Below are 20,154 nucleotides of genomic sequence, written 5' to 3'. Positions count from 1 at the left end.
GTTTTCCTTCTGGAGGTTTCGATGCGTCTATAGATGGAACGAACGCAGTACTCTTAATGGGGTAACAGCACTGCTTGACTGCGAACGGTGTATGTCTGTGATGAGAACAATTCCGATTGGGGAAGATGGCAGACTGCGTCCGAGGCAATTCGTAAAACATTTTTTCTTCGCTAGTTTGGGATACGTCGTGTTGATGATACAAGAAGCACGGGCAAGACATGCTTTTATATAGCCGATTTGTCTTTGGCGGTGTCTCCTCAGTTTTTGGCGTGCGCTTCTTCACTTTCAACAGCGGTATGTCAAGAAATGCTTTGTTTAGATGCTCTCGTAAGCCCATCTTCTTGGTGGCATTTGCTGAAACGACGAGCGGTACTGTGATCACAATCCTAAAGAATTTTAAGAGGGAGTGGTAAAGGTAAATAAAATAAGATCAACGGATTATTGTTTATTTGATTATGATTCAAAGTGCTTAGTTTTTACAAGATAATCGTACTGTATCTAAAAATCTATTACAATTTGACTTTTGTAATTTATATTTCCAAGTTTCGTTTCCATTTTGAACAAGCCTTATAATGTTAAATAGGCTATAAGATAAATGTCATTTAAATTTTGCGTCTTCCGTCGGTTGGGGATTTCTATAACGTGGCACAGAACTGTAGTCAAATGTTCCAGACTTCATCTGTGGGTTATCCCTTTGTGGCTTAGTCTTGATTCCTCTAGGCTGTGTCAGTGGTGGGCAATGCTCATAGATATATCTCGTTGATCTTTTATGACAAATTGGGCTCCTACTGCCGTTTAATTTGTGATCTGAATATTTTGTGAAAGTAGGAGATATTTTAGCAGTAGGCGAAGAATGACTTTTGGCGGGGTTTTGAGTATGTTTTAGACATGGAACAGGATTAGAAGACGAAGGTTTCGTGTAAAACGCTTCTAAAGGGCTATAAAATATATCAGGTTCATATTTCAATTGAGCTTTCGTACTATATGGACAAAAAAGTGAGGACATAGTTGGAGTACTAGGCTTCTTTGGTTCATTGCTCTTGCCGACTGGGCCCGGGGACATGGCCGAATTAAAGGGGAAATATTTGGAAATACCAGCACGGCCTTGTTTAGAACTATCTTGGGGGAGAGGACAATTGATCTGGTTGGGGGGAACTATACCGGATCTAGGTTGATCTTTAGAAGCTTGAGCTCCCATGACGGCTGCTGTTGCCGGGCAAACGCAATACGGCCCGCATTTTCCACATGGCCCACATGATCCACATGGCCCACAAGGTTTACATGGGCCACACGGCCCACAGGGCCCACATGGCCCACAGAGCCCACAAGGCCCGCTAGGCCCACAAGATCCACAAGGCCTGCATGGCCCACAGGGTCCACAAGGCCCGCATGGTCCGCACGATCTACAAGGCCCTACAGGACAACAGTTGCCCGCAACATGATATGGACCGCAAAACCAAAAACCATACGGGTAGTAGTAATAACCTGTCATGTATTGAATACAGCGGGGTGGGGTATTGCATGGTGGAGGAAGGCAGCCACAGCCGCTAGGTCCACCACATGGTCCGCAAGGAAATGGACTGGGGCAACCGCAAACGTTAGGCTTGGAGTAAGCCCTCTTCGACAGAACTTGAGGGAGGTTCGACTGCAGTAGACCAGTTACAAGGGGAAAGGGCGACTGCGTGTATTTCTTAGGGTAGCTGGTATCGGAGAAAACTGGCTTAGTTCTGGGGGGGCTGAGATGTCTTAGAGGTAGATGGAGTCTTGATCTTGTCTCTGGTACGAGGTTCGGACACGAGATGCAGAACCGTAAAGATGGAGTCTTGCACAGCCCGGAGCGGTTTAGTGGTGACAGCTGGCGTGACTTCCCAATCTTCGCGTACCGGAGGAGCAGCGTTTGGGGCTCGTCTCTCGCACGGTTCAGCGCTGCCTTTGCTGCAAAGGTATGTTACGCTATTGACCTCGATTAAAATTCACGTAACTTTCAGATTCAAAGACATCTAAGTGTCTGAATAAAAACCAATGTTAGGGATACAAATTTATTGAATAGCGCATTGAAATACAATTATAAAAATGTGTATAGAAATAAAAATATTATAATAAAAGAGCAAGAAATTTTTAACCGAAAGAAACATGTTCAGGGAAATGTCATGGGGTTACTTTCACGGCGCCTGCGGTTGTGATACGAGAAGGCATCTTCTTATCGTCTTTTTTGCACTCCTCCGGTCTCGGGGCCATTGCCATCGGATATTCTTTGCACATGGGACACGTGCCGCATTCACATTTCTTCGGTTTCGGGCAGGGGCACGGGCAGGGACATGGAGACGGGCAGCAGGGTCCACACGGGCCGCAGGGTCCGGCCGGGCAGGGGCCACACGGTCCACATGGTCCACAGGGGCCACATGGACCGCAGGGACCACACGGTCCACACGGTCCGCAAGGTCCACAGGGGCCACATGGTCCGCAGGGGTACGGGCACCGGCATGGGCCACAGGGGCCGTAGGGGCCGCACGGTCCGCAGGGGCCACACGGTCCGCAGGGGCCACATGGTCCACAAGGCTTTTCACAAGTGGGACAATCATCTTTTTTGTCGTCCTCCTTTTTCTCAGCGAAGTAGCGCAGCGAGCCGCGCTGGTCCCCGCAACTGAGAAGGGTGGTGCGCGCCCAAGGGCCAAGAGACGAGGCCCCGCCGTGGACTGGTGCTGAAAAGGACATCCAAGCTTTATACTCGGCAAGGAGTCAGCTGACGAATGCTATTGAGAAGAACGAAGTCGGTTCGCTCGCCGAGTATTAAAGCGTGGATGTCAGTCGGCGGCGACCACCGTTCTCCAAAATAACACGCGTGCTTTGTGTGTGTTTGTATTTGACGGGGCTTATTTGCCACCATCGTGGTATAAAAAAAAAAAAAAAAAGCAACAGCCGAGTTTCTCGTCCGTTCTTCTTAGCCGACATTGCGTTCCGAATAAATAATAAAAAACATGACTATTCAGAAATGTTTAAATCTAAGGTTACTTGAATGCAACCACTCTTTGGAATCAACTTCCAGCAGCGGTATTTCCGAACCGATACGACATCGTAACCTTCAAGAAAAGAGCATATTCCTTTTTAAAAGGCCGGCTACACACCTGCAATGCCGCTGGTGTTGCGGGTGATCATGGGCGTCACTTACCATCAGGTGAGCCGCGTGCTCGTTTGCCCGCTGTGTTGTAAAAAAAAATTTCTTTTTTTCTATCAACTAATATTACGAATATTTGAAACATATACCTAATTTAGTGCGTTATACATATGACTAATTAAACAATATTGACTTATCTATCTATCTACAAGTATACTTATAATAAATCTGTAGAGAGGTCAACCAGAGGGAGACTTTGTACAAAAGTCGTTTGCTTGGCCACCTCTGTCCCATTCGTGTTTCAACCGTGAAACAGTTGTGTTTGCATAGCTGTGTTTCCGTTTGAAGGGTGGGATATGGCGTGAATTTACACGGTACAGAGGAATAACACCCGAGTCCTTAGGAATGGCAACGCATGGGGGATATCATGGGCGAAACAGTATATTCTGTTATGTCCACGGTACTGCTCATGTCTATAGGCGACGGTTACCATTTTCAATCAGGTGAGCCGTCAGCTTGTTTGCCATTCTAAGTTGTATAAAAAAAAATCTGTATATAAATATATTTCTAAAATAACCATCAGGCGGTGATAAGTGATTGATATTGATGCCAAGAATGCAATCAGTGAAATTTTTGTCTGTTTGTATGTTCGTTATAGAAACAAAAACTACTCGACGGATTTTAACGAAATTTGGTACTATTATTCTTCATACTCGTGGGCAGGTTATAGTATACTTTTCATCACGCTACGATCAATAGAAGCAGAGCAGTGAAGGGAAATGTGTCTGTTACATCAAAACCACTGAACCGTGAGGAAGGACATAGGCTACCTATTTTACAAAAAACGACAGAAACGCGGACGAAGTCGCGGGGAACAGCTAGTTTACAATAAGTCCCTACACAAACAGAGTTAATTAAAAAATACTCGCTCTGCCCATTGTCCAGTCCGCCGTTGTCCAACAGTAGTAGGAATCAAACGTCGACCAATCGACTGGACGTATCGATTCGTTACTGATTACAGTCAGAGATATGTTGGCAACCGTATTTAGAGGGGGGAAGGGTTGTTAGCAATGGAGTATGACAGCCCCATTGCTAGCAATATGCCCTATCAGGTCAACCTCCGCGTGGTTCCCCCTGGAAACCATGAACAATTCTTGTTGAATTCGTCACTATGGGCCAACTGGCCTGCTTCATCCTCACCTATCATCTTTCACTGGTGCCCCGCCGGTGTATACCGATAGCGCAGGTGGGGTTACCATTCCATTATCATCCATAAAAAAACCGTATTTAGACTTTGGTCATGTTTTAATATGTTTTGCCCATCTCTAGTCCATTTAGTAACCACGGGCAAGAAAATGGTGGTTTATCCTAGGCCGGGACCACACAGCAACGAAATCACTAGTGCTAATTATTTTAGTATTAAAATTGTTAGATTTTGTAAAAACATAATCAAAGCGTATTATGTTAAAATTATCATGTTACCAGTAAAAACTGATTATTGTTGAAATGAGTGGGAGACTTTGTACAAAAGTCGATTGCTTGGGTACCTCTGTCTCATTCGTGTTTCAACCGTGAAGCAGCTGTGTTTGCATGGCTGTGTTTCGGTTTGAAGGGTGGGATATGGCGTGAATTTACTGGGTACAGAGGAATAACACCCGAGTCCTCAGGAATGGCAACGCATGGGGGTATCATGGGCGAAACAGTATACTCTGTTATGTCCATGGTACTGCTCATGTCTATAGGCGACGGTTACCACTTACCATCAGGTGGGCCGTCAGCTTGTTTACCATTCTAAGTTGTATAAAAAAAATGTACTCGAAAACTACAAGAGAATGACAAAAATTATGATAAAAATATTTATTTAAGCCTATTTTATAATAAAATTATAATGTACAGGATTCAGTATATTTGATGGATACTAACTATAGACATTTGCATGCTATTAAACATGGCGGAACATGGAGGGAAGGGATTGTTAGTAATGCGCATTACCACTCCCATTGCTAACAACAGGTTGACCTCCCCGAGGTCCCCCTGGGAACCATCGTGCTGAATTCCAAATGTATTCATCACGGTGGGCTAACTGACCTGCCTTTTCTTCCTCACCTATCATGTGTCCCTGGTACTCCGCCAGTGTATACCGATAGCGCGAGTGTAGCTATCATTCCATTATCATTCATTAAAAAAAATCATGGCGAAACATACTAAAGATTAAAAAACAAACTGTAACATCTATGGTTCTGGCAAATAAATTATTATTATTATTATTGATATATATATTTTTTTTATTATATACTAGCGGCCCGTCCCGGCTTCGCACGGGTAGACATTTTTACAACATTTAAAAAAGTGGCTATTGTGACATAACGATAATAGTTGGACATATAGTGTCGCGAAGTTATTTGTAGTTATTGATATTTCCTTCAATATTGTAGAACATACTTTTGTTCTATCGCCAATAGTTTCCGCAGCGCACGCGACCAAAGATATTTTATAGCATTTTTTCTACACCTCGAGTTACGTTACTAAAGTTTTAGTAAGGATTCCCTAATCTTTTCTAGCAATAAATATAGCCTATGTTACTCGGGGTGAATGTAGCTTTCTAATGGTGAGAGAATTTTTGAAATCGGCAAAGTAGTTTTTGAGTTTATTCATTACAAACGTGCATACACACAAAAATACAAATCTTTCCTCTTTATAATATTAGTGTAAATATAACATACATATACGAGTATAGTTCACGCGACGCGAAGTCTCCCTCAGGTATATATCATAGTCACAAAAAAATTCAGACAAGTTGCTCTGTATTTTGAAAATCGCTTACAATAAAAAAACTCCAATTTTATAGCCATTATAGTAAGTATGGTTTTTATACAATATTTATATACTTATTTATATAGGCTTAGTGCGGAAAATGGAGTCCTATTTACATTTACTTATTTATAAAACAAAGTTTCCTCGGTTTCTCTCTTGTTTCAATCGTGAAGCAGCTGTGTTTGTATGGCTGTGTTTCGATTTGAAGGTCCCACCCTTTGGATTTATTTATTTATTTATTCATATAGTTGTGTTTGCATGGCTGTGTTTCGGTTTGAAGGGTGGGATATGGTGTGAATTTACTGAGTACAGAGGAATAACACCTGAGTCCTCAGGAATGGCAACGCACGGGGGGTATCATGGGCGAAACAGTATACTCTGTTATGTCCATAGTACTGCTTATGTCTATAGGTGACGGTTACCACTTTCCATCAGGTGGGCCGTCAGCTTGTTCGCCATTCTAAGTCGTATAAAAAAAATACACAGCATTTTTAGGAGACTATGCAAAATTTGTTTTTATGGGCACCACAGTCCCACTCGCGTCTCTACCGCCAAGCAATCGTGTGAAAAATCTAATTTCGTATCTATATACGATTGTTTCACAAAGACACCGACCTTGATGATAGCAAAATCAGTTATTTTCACTTCAAAACTAAATTATGGGAGTCGATTTAGAAAGATTTTCTTCAAGATCAATCTGTAAGTACGCCATTTTAAATAAATCGCCAAATAAGTTCACAACAAGTTATTAGGTAATAAGCAAAAATAAACAACTTTTTTGAAATCGATTGTAGGTTATTTTACGTGAGATACTTATTTATTTTTATGTATTTATTCATTAGTACATATATGTGTACATGGCGGACTTAATGCTGAAAGCATTCTCTCCCAGTCAACCGTATCGAAGTGGCAGAATACTCGAATGCGGTACTAGTAATTATTGATATACATACATACTAAAATTACATATATAAACGAATAAATATATATAAATAACAAATATACTTACACATATATGATATATACTATATTATACACGAATTTGGGAATAATATAAAGCACTTACATAGTGGCAGTGTATTTTTCTTGTTAACAGTTGTCGCTAGTGGTCGTTTCCATGCACATTTTAGCATGGACACGTTCTTGGGCTGCACCGCCTTCCTCAAAACTAGAGCCATGTTTTATATATATTTTTTTTATTTTTATTAAGCTTAGCCGGCAATGGAAACTTGGAAATTTACTATATTTTTATTGATTTTTTTTTATTGTGTTACTTGAAAATTTGACCCATTGTACGGAGTTTGAAAGAATTTGGTTTGTCAAAACAATTGCTGCGTAAAATTATGTTACGAAATTCAAATGTTGTATTCTTCTTTTTTTTTAGTTCTTTTTATGGTTTCACCGAAGGGGTCGAAGTGTTTTTCCGTGGAGTTTTAATTAATTAATTTATTTATACTTTTGCACGCATTAAAATATGTGTACAGGGCGGACTTAATGCCTGATGGCATTCTCTATCAGTCAACCGTTACGATAAACAGAGGAAGAGAGAGGGTAATTTTTTTTATACAACTTAGAATTGCAAACAAACTGACGGCCCACCTGACGGAAAGTGGTAACCGTCACCTATACACATGAGCAGTACCATGTACATAACAAAGTATACTGTTTCGCCCATGATACCCCCCATGCGTTGCCATTCCTGAGGACTCAGTTGTTATTCCTCTGTACCGTGTAAACTCACTGCCATATCTCACCCTTCAAACCGAAACACAGCTGATTCACGGTAGAAACACGAATGGGACAGAGGTACCCAAGCAATCGACTTTTGTACAAAGTCTCCCGTGGGACTGATAGTCCGCATTACTAACAACTCCTTTCCCCCGTACCCTGTAACTTCACTGCCATATCCCATCCTTTAAACCGAAACACAGCCATGCAAACACAACTAAAACAGCAGTAATAAACAGATACGACATCACAACCTTCAAGAAAAGAGCATATTCCTTTTTAAAAGGCCGGCAGCACACCTGCAATGCCGTTGGTGTTGCGGGTGATCATGGGCGGCGGTAGTCACTTACCGTCAGGTGAGCCGCGTGCTCGTTTGCCCCCTGTGTTGTAAAAACAAAAAAAAAACTGCTTCACAGCAGAAATGCGAGTATCGATGTGGTGAGACGATACTCACCAATATTTATTATATAATTGAATTATAGTATAAATAGATAGATAAACACTTTATTTGAGCCATTTACGACACACGACAAATTAACAAATGAGTTTATACAATCAGATTATTTACACTTTTTCAAATATAAAATAAAACATGAAGTATGGAGATATGTTTTCACCAAGTGTGTCGCAGCGACCCAAACAGGCTACAGCTCAGTGATAGTTTTGCTTAAAAGCAAAGCACTGATATTCAGCTACAGCCTGAATTCAGGCTACACGGACGCGTGCAACAAACCCAGAGTGTAACCTGTGTTAATTTAACAGCCAAAGGTAAAATTGTATTATATAGATACATACCTACATAAATGATGCATAAATAATATAATATATATCAACTTTTATAATATAATTGAATCTTAAAAACAAGCAGTGAAGCAAACATTTTGTTATATACATATTTATAACATGGCGCTTGGTCACGGGACTCACTCGCAAGATGCGCGCGCAGGTCGCGCAGGCGCTTTGTGATTGTTGCCTGCGCGCGCAGAGAAAAAAATACCGCGCACGGGCCAGCGACCAGAGAGAGTGTTTGTTGACTTGGACAATTTTAAAACGTATTTGTTTTATTATAAATTAATTCATGTATTTTAATTATTAATTAAACATATTATAAAGATGAACGCTACAAACAATCCTACATCCAAATAGACGAATTCTAATTCCTCTGGTGGACGTAAAATTTAATAAAAAAAATAAAAATAAATTAATATAATATATAGAGTAATTTATTTATAAACAACACTTGTATACACATCAAAGTGAATTATAAAAACATATTAAATATAAACAGGACTGTATTTAAATGTAACGAGAATTAAAAACAAGCTCACCGCCCGACTGATAGACAGTGTTAACTATTGCCTAAAGACATGAACTACGCCGCACGCTACTACGTCAAAAGTGGTAACCGTCGCCTATAGGGGGGAAAAGGATTGTTAGTAATGGAGACTGAGAATCTCATTGCTAGCAATATACCCAATCAGGTCGACCTCCTCGCGGTTCCCCCTGGAAACTATCATGGTTAATTCCTGATGAATTCATCATGATGGGCTAACTGGCCTGTTTTCATTCTCATCTATCACCCTTCACTGGTGCTTTCACACATAAAAAAAAACCGTCGCCTATAGACATGTACAATACGTTGGCCGTTACAGAATACACTGTGACGCCCATGGAACCTTTCATGCTTTGCTATTCCTGAGGACTATTATGTCATGTCTCCGTACCGTGTACTTTTTTTTTAATGGATGACAATGGAATGGTAGCCCCGCCTGCGCTATCGGTATACGCTGGCGGGGTACCAGGGAAACATGATAGGCGAGGATGAAAAGGCAGGTTAGTTAGCTCATATATATATATATATATATATATATATATATATATATATATATATATATATATATATATATATATATATATACATATCGTAACCTTTGCAATGTCAATGTCATATCCCACCCTTAAAACTGAAACACAGTCATGCGAGCACACGTAGCCGCTTCACGGCGGGAACACGACTGGCACAGAGGTACCCAAGCAAGTAAATATTTATTTTCGCCTAGACACCTTCAGATGTCATCTTCCTTCTTCTAATCTTCATTAAAGCTAGGAGGTTCTACTGCAACAGCCTCGCCAACTACACAAAAAGAAAAAGAAAACTTTAAGCGATTAGTATTTAGAAGCGATTTATCGAAGATTGTTGAGTTTTGAATTACTCGATTAAATAGCGGTGGTCGGTCTTCGAGTGTTGGCAGTCGCACGCATACTAATGGTGGCGGAATTAAACGAGATAATTCTAAACGAATAACCACTTAAAATCCTTACTAATAATTATTAATTACTAATAAAAAATATTTTTTCCCATCTTGCGCCACCTGCCCACTTCTATCTGTTCTCCTTTAACCAAAGGTTGTCTGTAAGAGATCGCCCTAGCGATAACACCGCCTTTTGTACCTTCATGTGTATATTTCAATCTGTATTTATGTTACTGTATTTCACTTGAATTATTCACTTGTCATTGTATATTTTCGTTTATATTATATATATATATATATATATATATATATATATATGAAAGTGTGTTTGTTACCTTATAGCGCCTTCAGGTTTTTTTTTAATGGACGATAATGGAATGGAAACCCCACCTGCACTAACGGTATACGCTAATGGGGCAACAGTGAGAGATTACAGGTGAGAATGAAAAGGCAGGTCAGTTAGCCCATCGTGATGAATACACCTGGAAGTTAGCACGTTGGTCCTCCAGGGGGGAACAGGTCAGTTAGCCCATCGTGATGAATACACCTGGAAGTTAGCACGTTGGTCCTCCAGGGGGGACCAGGTGGTGGTCGACCTGACAGGGTATATTGCTAGTAATGAGACTGATAATACCCAATCCTAACAACCTCAACGTATAAAACAATCACTATAAGATTTGATATACATATGGGAGAGAGAAGCCTTACTATCTATCTTGGTACAGTAACCATATCTCGGTCACGCAAAGTCGCGAGTAAAAGCTTGTGGTTCCCTACATAAATAAATATATTTTGATGAAAAATTATCGTGCCTGAGGGGTCAGGATTTTGCTGGGGATATTGCCCAGGATTTTGTCCAGGAAACTGCTCGCCTCCATGGGAGCCCATGGCCATGCCGAGGGCTTGGCAGCACGAACACATGAGACAGGTCATGCACGCCAGGAAGCCCGCCATAGTGCATAAGCCTGGCTGCGCTCCTGTTAGCATGCGAATGGTAACATAACAAGAAAGAGAGAAATAAATATTTATTTATATAAATAGATAGATAGATAGGTACTCTTTATTGTTCCCTCCATAAGATTACAATAGTAAACTTATTATAAATATAAACAATTAAATATCACACACACACACACACGCACACGCACACGCACACGCGCACGCGCACGCGCACGCGCACGCGCACTCGCACGCGCACGCGCACACGCACACGCGCGCGCAATCACACACACACACACACACACACACACACACACACAAATACCCAAACTCACATGAAACATTATATAATTAGATTATCCCTGTTCGCCGCACCATAACTGTAAAATTACTCGCTTTGACTTCCACGAGACAGGCTTTGCCTAGTGTGGGCTCATAGCTATATTGTACCATAGGCTAATTTTGTTAAAGGAAATAAAGATATTCTATTCTATTCTATTCTATTCTATTCTTATAGTAAGAACTAACCTACTTCATCACGCTCTCTTAACTCAGTACGGTAATATTATAAACATCACTGATATATTTAGTAGCAGCCTGCCAGAGATATTGGAAGCGGCTCACACATATCTCGAGTCGGGGTTAAATACATTTCTTATAACTTTGTATGTTGGCACACTAGATTTATAACATTGATTGGGCTTTTGCTGTTATAATGGTATAATTAATTGGCCACAGCAGAATATCAGTGTTTTGCTCTTTTGAGGGCAAAGCAATAAACTGAGATGTGACCATTTTGTGGCACACGCATGAAGGAATGGTAACAAAGGAGATTGTTAGATTATGTATTTTGTTTTTGTATTTTTTTTATTTGTGCTTTTTTTATTTTTATTCTTTTGTCTCTTTTGCTGCGTATTACGTGTATGTTTTTTTTTTATTGTAATTTGTGTGCTGTAAGTAATGTAAATAAAAAAAAAATTATGAATAAATGAATAAATAAATATTTAATACTTACAATTATTTAGTGATTAATTTTACATTTAAATATAAAAAAAATATTTGACAATAAACAAAAAAATAAACAAGAAGGTGTTTAAAAATTGTGTCCCACATAGACACGACTGGAATTCTGACAAAACCAGTTTTTTTTATACAAGAAAAAACGTTTTTTTTTTCTTGTATATACACGTATATGTATGTTTATGTAACTATGCCATGTTTTATACCTTGTTGTAGTTGTTGCGGGAACCCTCGTGGCGAGTTCTGTTGCGGCGCGTACCCTTGTGGTGGGTACCCTTGTTGGTAGTACCCCTGCGGCGGATACCCCTGCGGCGGATACCCCTGCGGTGGGTACCCTTGCTGTGGATAAGGCTGGTACCCCTGTTGGTAATCCGGAAACACAACAGACTTTGTGGAAATTAACAAATTTGAAATATGTTAATAATTTGCAACTTAAAGTGGCTAACAAGCCAAGGCCCACCTAATAGAAAGTGGTAACCGTCGCCTATAGACATGGTCAGTACCGTGGACATAACAGAGTATACTGTTTCGCCCATGACACCCCCCACGCGTTGCCATTCCTGAGGACTCAGGTGTTATTCCTCTGTACCCTGTAAATTCACTGCCATATCTCACCCTTCAAACCGAAACACAGCCATGCAAACACAACTGTTTCACGGTAGAAACACGAATGGGTCAGAGGTGGCCAAGCAAACGACTTTTGTATAAAGTCTTCCTCTGGTGTTATGTGTATTTATTTAAATGTACTATGTCTAAAATTACATGGTCGTTCAAAGCACGTGCATGGTCCACTAACACCGTGCACGTGTGTACAAATAAAGTCTAATTATTGTATTTTAGTAATACAGTGGTACCTCGACATAAGAGTTTAATTCGTTACGTAACTTCGCTCGAATGTCAGATTGCTCGCATCTCAAAGCAATTTTCCCCGTTGAAATTAATCGAAATACCATTAATCCGTACTCCCATAAAACCACCTTAGTTGTTTTTGTTAAGTGTTAGCCAGAGGTGGGAGAAACTGTTAGACACCAACGTCCAGCCCGCAAGTTGGGCTCGTGTGCAGCGGTGTAGTGTGCGATCCCTCGCATCTCAAATCTTGCTCTCATCTCGAAACAAAATATCGCTCGCTCGGCGGCTCGTGTCTCAAAACACACATATTTTTTTGATGGGTGAAAATGGTATAGTAACCCCCGCCTGCGCTGACGGGATACGCTGGCGGAGCACCAGTGAAGGGTGATAGATGAGAATGAAAACAGGCCAGTTAGCCCATCATGATGAATTCATCAGGAATTAACCATGATAGTTTCCAGGGGGAACCGCGAGGCGGTCGACCCGGTTGGGTATATTGCTAGCAATGGGATTCTCAGTCTCCATTACTAACAATCCCTTTCCCCCTACACACGTATATTAGGGCACTCGTATATCGAGGTACCACTGTATAAGATATTTACCTCATTGTAACCCTGGCCATAAGGTGGTGTCACATTTGCATATTGCCCCTGGGGTACACCGTCCGCCCCTGGTGGGGGATAGCCCCCATGAGGGGTCTGGGAGTATTGGAAGTTAGGGGAAAAGCTGGTAGGGGCGCCGCCAGGTCCGTGGTATGGCTGCTGTGGGCCTTGCCCTGCCTATGTATAAAAATAATTGTTTTTTTATACAACTTAGAATGGCAAACAAGCTGACGGCCCACCCGTTGGAAAGTGGTAACCGTCGCCTATACACATGAGCGGAACCATGGACAAACAGAGTATACTGTTTCGCCCATGATACCGCCCATGCGTTGCCATTCCTGAAGACTCAGGTGTTATTCCTCTGTACCCAGTAAATTCACTGCCATATCCCACCGTTCAAACCGAAACACAGACATGCGAACACAACTGCTTCACGGTAGAAACACGAATGGGACCGAGGTACCCAAGCAATCGAGTTTTGTACTAAGTCTCCCTCTGGTGAAAGAATAAGTCAAGTGTGAATTGAATTCAGACACTGAGGGTTCTGTACAAAAAATTAACTAGAATAGAAACTCTATTTGGAGTAAGAGGAGTGATCGTTGGTAATGGAGTCTAACAGCTCCATTGCTAACAGGTCGACCTCCACGCGGTTGCCCCTGGAATCTATAGTGATTAATTCTTGTTGAATTTAATACACGATGAGCCAACTGATCTGTAGATAACTCATCCATTTAACTACTCATTAACCTTTGGTTCCATTTGGGAAGGGTTTGTTATTAATGGGGAGTTTAGTATGGTCCCGGCATAGAGTAGGCCACCGCTTCCATTCCCGTGGGTGTCGTAAGAGGCGACTGAGGGACGGCGAGGGACGGGCAGCAGCGTCCCTCTTAAAACGTTTCCAAAGCCTAACTGCAGTTGTCAATCCGCCTGCCAAGCGTGGCAACTACTGGCAAAACCCCCCAAGGGGGAGGCTTATGTTCAGCAGTGGACAGTTAAAGACAGATATGAGTGAATGAAACAATGAAAATGTGAGCTTGTTCATCACAATGTTCAGATAGATAGATAGATACTCTTTATTGTTTCCTCCAAAAGATTACAATAGTAAACTTATTATAAATATAAATAATTACAAGAAATAATCACAATGAGAAAACAATGGGCGGCCTTATCGCTAAGAGCGATCTCTTGCAGGCAACCTTTGGATGGAGTGGAGTAATTATAAACAGTTTGGTGGGAGGCACGATGAAAAATTTTGTTAATTCTAAATATGGGAGATGTGATACATGTAATAATATAAATATTATCCCTATTCATTATTATATATATATATATATATATATATATATACACCTACACACACATACACATATATATACATATTAACACATATATAAATACACATAATTTTTCAGTTTTATCAGTTTTAATCATTTCAGTATTATTTATTATTAGTAACGGCTACCATTTCTCATAAGGCGGGCCGTCAGCTTGTTTGCTTTTATAAATTAAACAAAAAAAAAATCTTACCATACCACTTTGATGTTTAAACAAAATACAATATTATTAAACAAGGTAATAAATTTATGAATTACATTATAAAATCACTATTAATAATTTAATAAATAATCGTTTTAAATCCATAATCATTCGCTTGACAGAAGTATATTTTGACAAATGTGACAATAGCTCTGTCATAGACAGAAGAAAGAAGTAGAGTCTTTATCAAAGATTTCGGAATAGAATAGATGGAATGCATAATTCACATAGTGTGCTGCTCGTTGTATTTATGACATTGCCAATGCGTTAGAGAGGGATAGACGTATACAACAGGGATAGACGTAAACACATCTGCCTTTTGACTAGTTCGTAAAAGTCGAATTTGTCAAGTTATGTCACTTTTTTTTCTTGGTCGTAAAACCCTAATTGTTCTTAGGTATAAATCTACCATTAACACAATTTTGTCAAATGTGACAATAACTCTGTCATAAATAGAAGAAAGAAGAAGAGTCTTCATTCCTAGTACCCTAAGATCCCGACGTTTAATTCTGCATCATATCAGCCATTATCCGTCCACTGCTGGACATAAGCCTCCCCCATAGATCGCCATAAAGAACGGTCCTGAGCCACCTGCATCTACTGACTCCCTGCAATGCATTTCAGGTCGTCACTCCATCTAGTGGAGGGTTGTCCTACACTGCGTTAATCCGTACGCGGTGGCCACTCAAGAGCCTTTCTTCCCCATCGGTTGTCGGTTCTTTGAGCTATGTGACCGGCCCATTGTCACTTCAGCTTGCTTATCCGGCTATGACAATCACAATGAAATTGACAACTTAATATTAGAAAATAATCGTCTACGAAAAGTCACTGAAGAACAGAAGAATACTATAATTAATTTAAAAAATATATATACGAAGTCTCCATCAGTATCTCAAAAAATTAATATGACACCAAAAATAAAAAGGTGTATTAATACACAAATCAATTTGGATCTTGGAAAAACTGAACAAACAGAAATAAATCAAGAACTTATAAACAAAACAAAACTCAAAACACAAAACTCTGTCTTATCTATGACCCATATGTCTACTACTCAACAGATATGTCATAAAAAACCATTGGCAATGCCTAATGAAAATAAAACTAAGTTTACTATTCCACTGGATGAGGGCGCTTGCAATCAAAATAATAAACAGATATTTACTCGTATATTTGGAGCACAACAATGTATTAATCTAGCTTCACGTTTAATTTATTCTAGACGAAATACTCAATATAAGAAATACAAAATAACTTCAGTGACACAACCTCTTGCATATTCAGAAAGAATACTCCAAGATTGTAATACCATCATAGATTCCTCAGATAACTATCTTATCCTTGGCCTTGGTGAAAATGATAGCGACCCTATGAAGTTGCAAATAGAATTAATATCAACATTAAGTAAATTCAAAAACGTAAATATTTTAATATTAAGTGTTAAGTATAATAAATATCTTGACGAACGTCGAATGAATTATATGTTTAAAAATACTAGTCGATACTTTAATAATTGTACTTTTATTGACTTAACAAATTGTTATTCTAATATCAATTATCTATCTATAATATGTCAAAGAATAAATTTTACAATTGACTGTAATGACTATGACAGGGAATTCATAACTTGTAAAAAACGAATTATTTCTAAACGATGTATACAAAGAAACATAGAAAAAAAGAGTACAATACCTTATAATTTCCGACGGGATAATCTAAGAAAGAACAGCTATACACCCACATCTCACAACATATCACAAACAATAAATTCATTGCCACCAGTAAAGGGGACCATTCCTTATTATTTCTCTAAAATCCCAAAAAGACCATCTGGCCATGACACGATAGATAACCGCTGTGTTAATGACATCTGTCATCCAACTACCCCCTTTTTTCGACAATAATAATAGTTATGATTATTGTGAAATAAACTTACTACACCAAAACATTGCTGGATTAATTAATAAGAGTAGCTACTTAGAATTGAGTTTAAATGAGTTAGCGCAAAATAAATCATGCATCGATATTATATGCCTTTCAGAAACATTCGTAAAAGCAGGGGATGAAATTAATATAAAAATCAAAAACTTTAATGTTGTGAGTTCATTTTCTAGGAAAGCTGAGAAACGTGGTGGTGTATGTATCTTGTTACGAAGTACAATACGGTGTAAAACTATAAATTTATGTGATGAATTTTCTGAGGAAAAGACTTTTGAGTGTTGTGGTATCAATATTCCTCTTTTGGACTCCATCATAATCTGTTTATATAGAATACCGAACTCCAATGTATCAATTTTTTTGGACAAATTTGAATTGCTTCTACACAAACTGACCAAGAAAAGTAAACACATAATAATTGCCGGGGATATAAACATTGACATTTTAAAAGATAACAATTCGACATCGAGACTAAATGACATACTTCTTAATCATAATATTAAGCTTCATATCAAAGAACCAACTCGAAAAAATACATGTATCGACAATATTTTTAGTAATATAAAGAACGCAGTAGGCAATGTACATAAACTGGAGCTATCTGATCATGACACAGGAAAGACATTAACATTTTCAGGAAAAAAAATAAAAAAAATTGATTACTGGTATATTAAAAAAAGAGACTACTCTAAGATTAATATATCCAAGTTTCAACAATGTATGTCAAGTCTTTCGTGGTATGAAGTCTTTAGTGAAAAGGATACAAATAAGTCATTTAATAGATTTCATGACATTTTTGTTATGTTTTATGACTTGTGCTTTCCTACAGTACGCATAAAAGTTAATGCTAACACATCATGTCCAAAATGGTTTACTAAGGGAATTAAAGTATCTTGTATACAAAAAAGGAAACTAAGATACATGGCATATAAAAAAAAATCTATTAAAAATAAAATAAACTTTATAACTTACGATAAAATATTAAAAAAATGCATAAATACCTCAAAAAGACATGTTAACAATCACTACATAAGTAACTCCAAAAATAAATGTAAGGCATCTTGGGACATTATTAAAGACAAAAACGATACAGGAAAAGGTTACCAGGAAATTGAAGCTGTACAAAACCATGGCAAAATAGAAAAAGACCCAATAAAGATAGCTAATATTTTCAATAATTTTTTTAATTCTGTGGTTGATAATTCCAAAAATTCTCACTTACATCGCAGTAATAAAAACGCCACAAACCAATTGGATAAAACTATATTCCTGGAACCTTGTAGTAGTAATGAAACTATTAAACACATATCTTCACTAAAAAATACAAAGTCCATAGGATTTGATGAGATATCAACCACTATCTTAAAATCCTGTGCAGATATTATTGCACCTGTATTAACCCACATTATTAACAATTCTTTTACTCAGGGTGTATTCCCAGAGAGATTAAAAACAGCTATAATAAAGCCCTTACATAAAAAAGATAGCAAACTTGAACTAGGCAACTACCGACCTATAGCATTAAACTCAAACTTGTCCAAAGTATTTGAAAAAGCCATGCATAAACGCCTCACGAATTTTTTTAACCGATTCGATGTGATTAAACAATCACAAAACGGATTTCAGAAAAATAAATCCACAACATTGGCAGCTTTCACTTTAGTTAGTTCCGTCACAGATTGTATAGATAAAAAAACACCAGTTACAGCTATTTTCTTAGACATGAGCAAAGCCTTTGATGTAATTAATCATGACGTACTAAAGGACAAATGTGAATTATTTGGTATCAGGGGGTTAGCCTTAAAATGGGTAGAGAGCTATCTACGTGACCGATATCAGTGTGTAGAAATTAATCGCATTGATAAGAATTTAAATTCCTCAGCATATAGATCCACTTTCCTTTGTAACAAAACAGGTGTCCCTCAGGGAAGCGTTTTAGGGCCTCTTCTGTTCTTAATAAGTGTAAATGACCTACCTGATACAACTCAAGAACAATGTATATTATTTGCGGATGACGTCTCGATAATAGTACCACATAATGATCCAGCTATTAATTATAATGATAGGATCAATATAACACTTACGCAGATTGCGGACTGGCTTGATAGAAATCAACTATGTATAAATACAGAGAAAACAAAATATGTCCAATTTTCTAATTACAATTCCACAAATAAGAACCTAACAGTAAAATATCGAAACAAATTAATTTCCAAAGATAATGTAGTAAAATTTCTAGGTATTACGTTAGATGAAAATTGTAATTGGAAGATCCATATAAATGTGTTATGTACTAAAATTAATAAATTTGTATATGCACTCAGACGTCTACGCAATACAGCCAGTAAAAATGCAGCTCTTACCGCGTATCATGGCTACGTTGGATCTATATTGCGATATGGAATCTTACTTTGGGGTAAAGCAACATTGATTAACAAAGTATTCATTTCACAAAAGAAATGCGTTAGAGCTATCTGTGGATTAGCGCCTATGGAATCATGTAGAAACTATTTTAAAGATATAAAAATATTAACAGTTACGAGTTTATATATCTTAGAAATTGGAATCTTTGTTAAAAAACACCCACAGTTATTTAATAAAATTTGTGAAATTAATAAATTTATCAAAAGGGACCCTACCAAACTACACATGCCTATATGTAAGAGTAGCCTTTATCATAAAAATTGTTTTGTGATGTGCATAAATATTTACAATAAGATACCCCAGTCATTTCGTGAAATGCCCTTTGAAATTTTCCGAAGAAAACTACGAAATTGGCTTAATGAAAAGTGTTTTTACACGATAAAAGAATTTGTAAGTCTGAATGGCAGATTAGACTAAGAATGCATTTTACGTAATAATATTAATAATATTACATGTACAATTTTAATGCTTTATAACTATAATATCGACTATTTTTAAATGTTGACATAATTAACTAATTCAATGTAACAATTAATATGTATTTAGAATAATTATTTGGACATACATAATTGATAAACTTTTACTTAACATGTGCTAAGACAAAATTTGCATGCCTTTAGATAAGGCGAAATGTGTAGTTCAGTTACCATTTTAAGACCTTTGTACCACATTTCGAGCAAATAAATTATTCTTATTCTTATTCTTATGTCGGTTATTTCCGAATTGAATTCTGCATATATAAAACTGTTTAAACTTTATATTAAGGTTGGATAACGCTAGTAGACCCGAGGGAGACTTTGTGCAACAGTCGTTTGCTTGGCCACCTCTGTCCCATTCGTGTTTCAAGCGTGAAGCAGTTGTGTTTGCACGGCTGTGTTTCGGTTTGAAGAGTGGGATATGGCGTGAATTTACAGGGTACAGAGGAATAACACCTGAG

General features: G+C 38.3%; 2 protein-coding genes across 4 annotated transcripts; both read right to left on the bottom strand.

Annotated features, from left to right (window-relative positions):
- Window positions 1–425: 425 nt before the first annotated feature.
- Window positions 426–8,570, bottom strand: LOC113517924 (DBF4-type zinc finger-containing protein 2 homolog). Of its 2 annotated transcripts, XM_052899680.1 has the most exons (3): window positions 8,453–8,570; window positions 6,996–7,097; window positions 426–1,935 (listed from the first exon to the last, which is right to left on the bottom strand). In XM_052899680.1, the coding sequence occupies exons 2-3, from the start codon at window positions 7,060–7,062 to the stop codon at window positions 599–601; spliced, it is 1,404 nt and encodes a 467-aa protein (XP_052755640.1). In that variant the 5' UTR covers window positions 7,063–7,097; window positions 8,453–8,570; the 3' UTR covers window positions 426–598. The 2 variants fall into 2 exon arrangements, with proteins under 2 accessions (XP_052755640.1, XP_052755636.1); XM_052899676.1 differs by lacking the exon at window positions 8,453–8,570 and having other exon boundaries at window positions 427–1,935; window positions 6,996–7,542.
- A 1,018-nt stretch (window positions 8,571–9,588) lies between these two features.
- Window positions 9,589–14,980, bottom strand: LOC116412886 (annexin A7-like). Of its 2 annotated transcripts, none has more exons than XM_052899762.1 (5): window positions 14,847–14,980; window positions 13,320–13,496; window positions 12,075–12,255; window positions 10,722–10,886; window positions 9,589–9,791 (listed from the first exon to the last, which is right to left on the bottom strand). In XM_052899762.1, the coding sequence occupies exons 1-5, from the start codon at window positions 14,847–14,849 to the stop codon at window positions 9,745–9,747; spliced, it is 573 nt and encodes a 190-aa protein (XP_052755722.1). In that variant the 5' UTR covers window positions 14,850–14,980; the 3' UTR covers window positions 9,589–9,744. The 2 variants fall into 2 exon arrangements, with proteins under 2 accessions (XP_052755722.1, XP_052755729.1); XM_052899769.1 differs by having other exon boundaries at window positions 12,075–12,228.
- Window positions 14,981–20,154: the final 5,174 nt, after the last annotated feature.

This window comes from Galleria mellonella, unplaced genomic scaffold (assembly GCF_026898425.1).
Source record: "Galleria mellonella isolate WM207_F2 unplaced genomic scaffold, CSIRO_AGI_GalMel_v1 utg121, whole genome shotgun sequence".
Lineage (NCBI taxonomy): Eukaryota > Metazoa > Arthropoda > Insecta > Lepidoptera > Pyralidae > Galleria > Galleria mellonella.
The sequence above is the reverse complement of the archived record's forward strand: the minus strand, read 5'-3'. Positions and strand labels throughout refer to the sequence as shown.

What these genes read in the sequence shown, in the direction of transcription:
- LOC113517924 (XM_052899676.1), bottom strand. Translation starts at nt 7,107, where the DNA reads ATGGCTCTAGTTTTGAGGAAGGCGGTGCAGCCCAAGAACGTGTCCATG. An exon ending in GAAAAATACACTGCCACTAT is followed by an intron (nt 1,936 to 6,995) that starts GTAAGTGCTTTA and finishes ATACCTTTGCAG; the next exon opens with CAAAGGCAGCGCTGAACCGT.
- LOC116412886 (XM_052899762.1), bottom strand. An exon ending in ATGGCCAGGGTTACAATGAG is followed by an intron (nt 12,256 to 13,319) that starts GTAAATATCTTA and finishes ATTTCCACAAAG; the next exon opens with TCTGTTGTGTTTCCGGATTA. An exon ending in CCCGCAACAACTACAACAAG is followed by an intron (nt 10,887 to 12,074) that starts GTATAAAACATG and finishes GCATGCTAACAG; the next exon opens with GAGCGCAGCCAGGCTTATGC.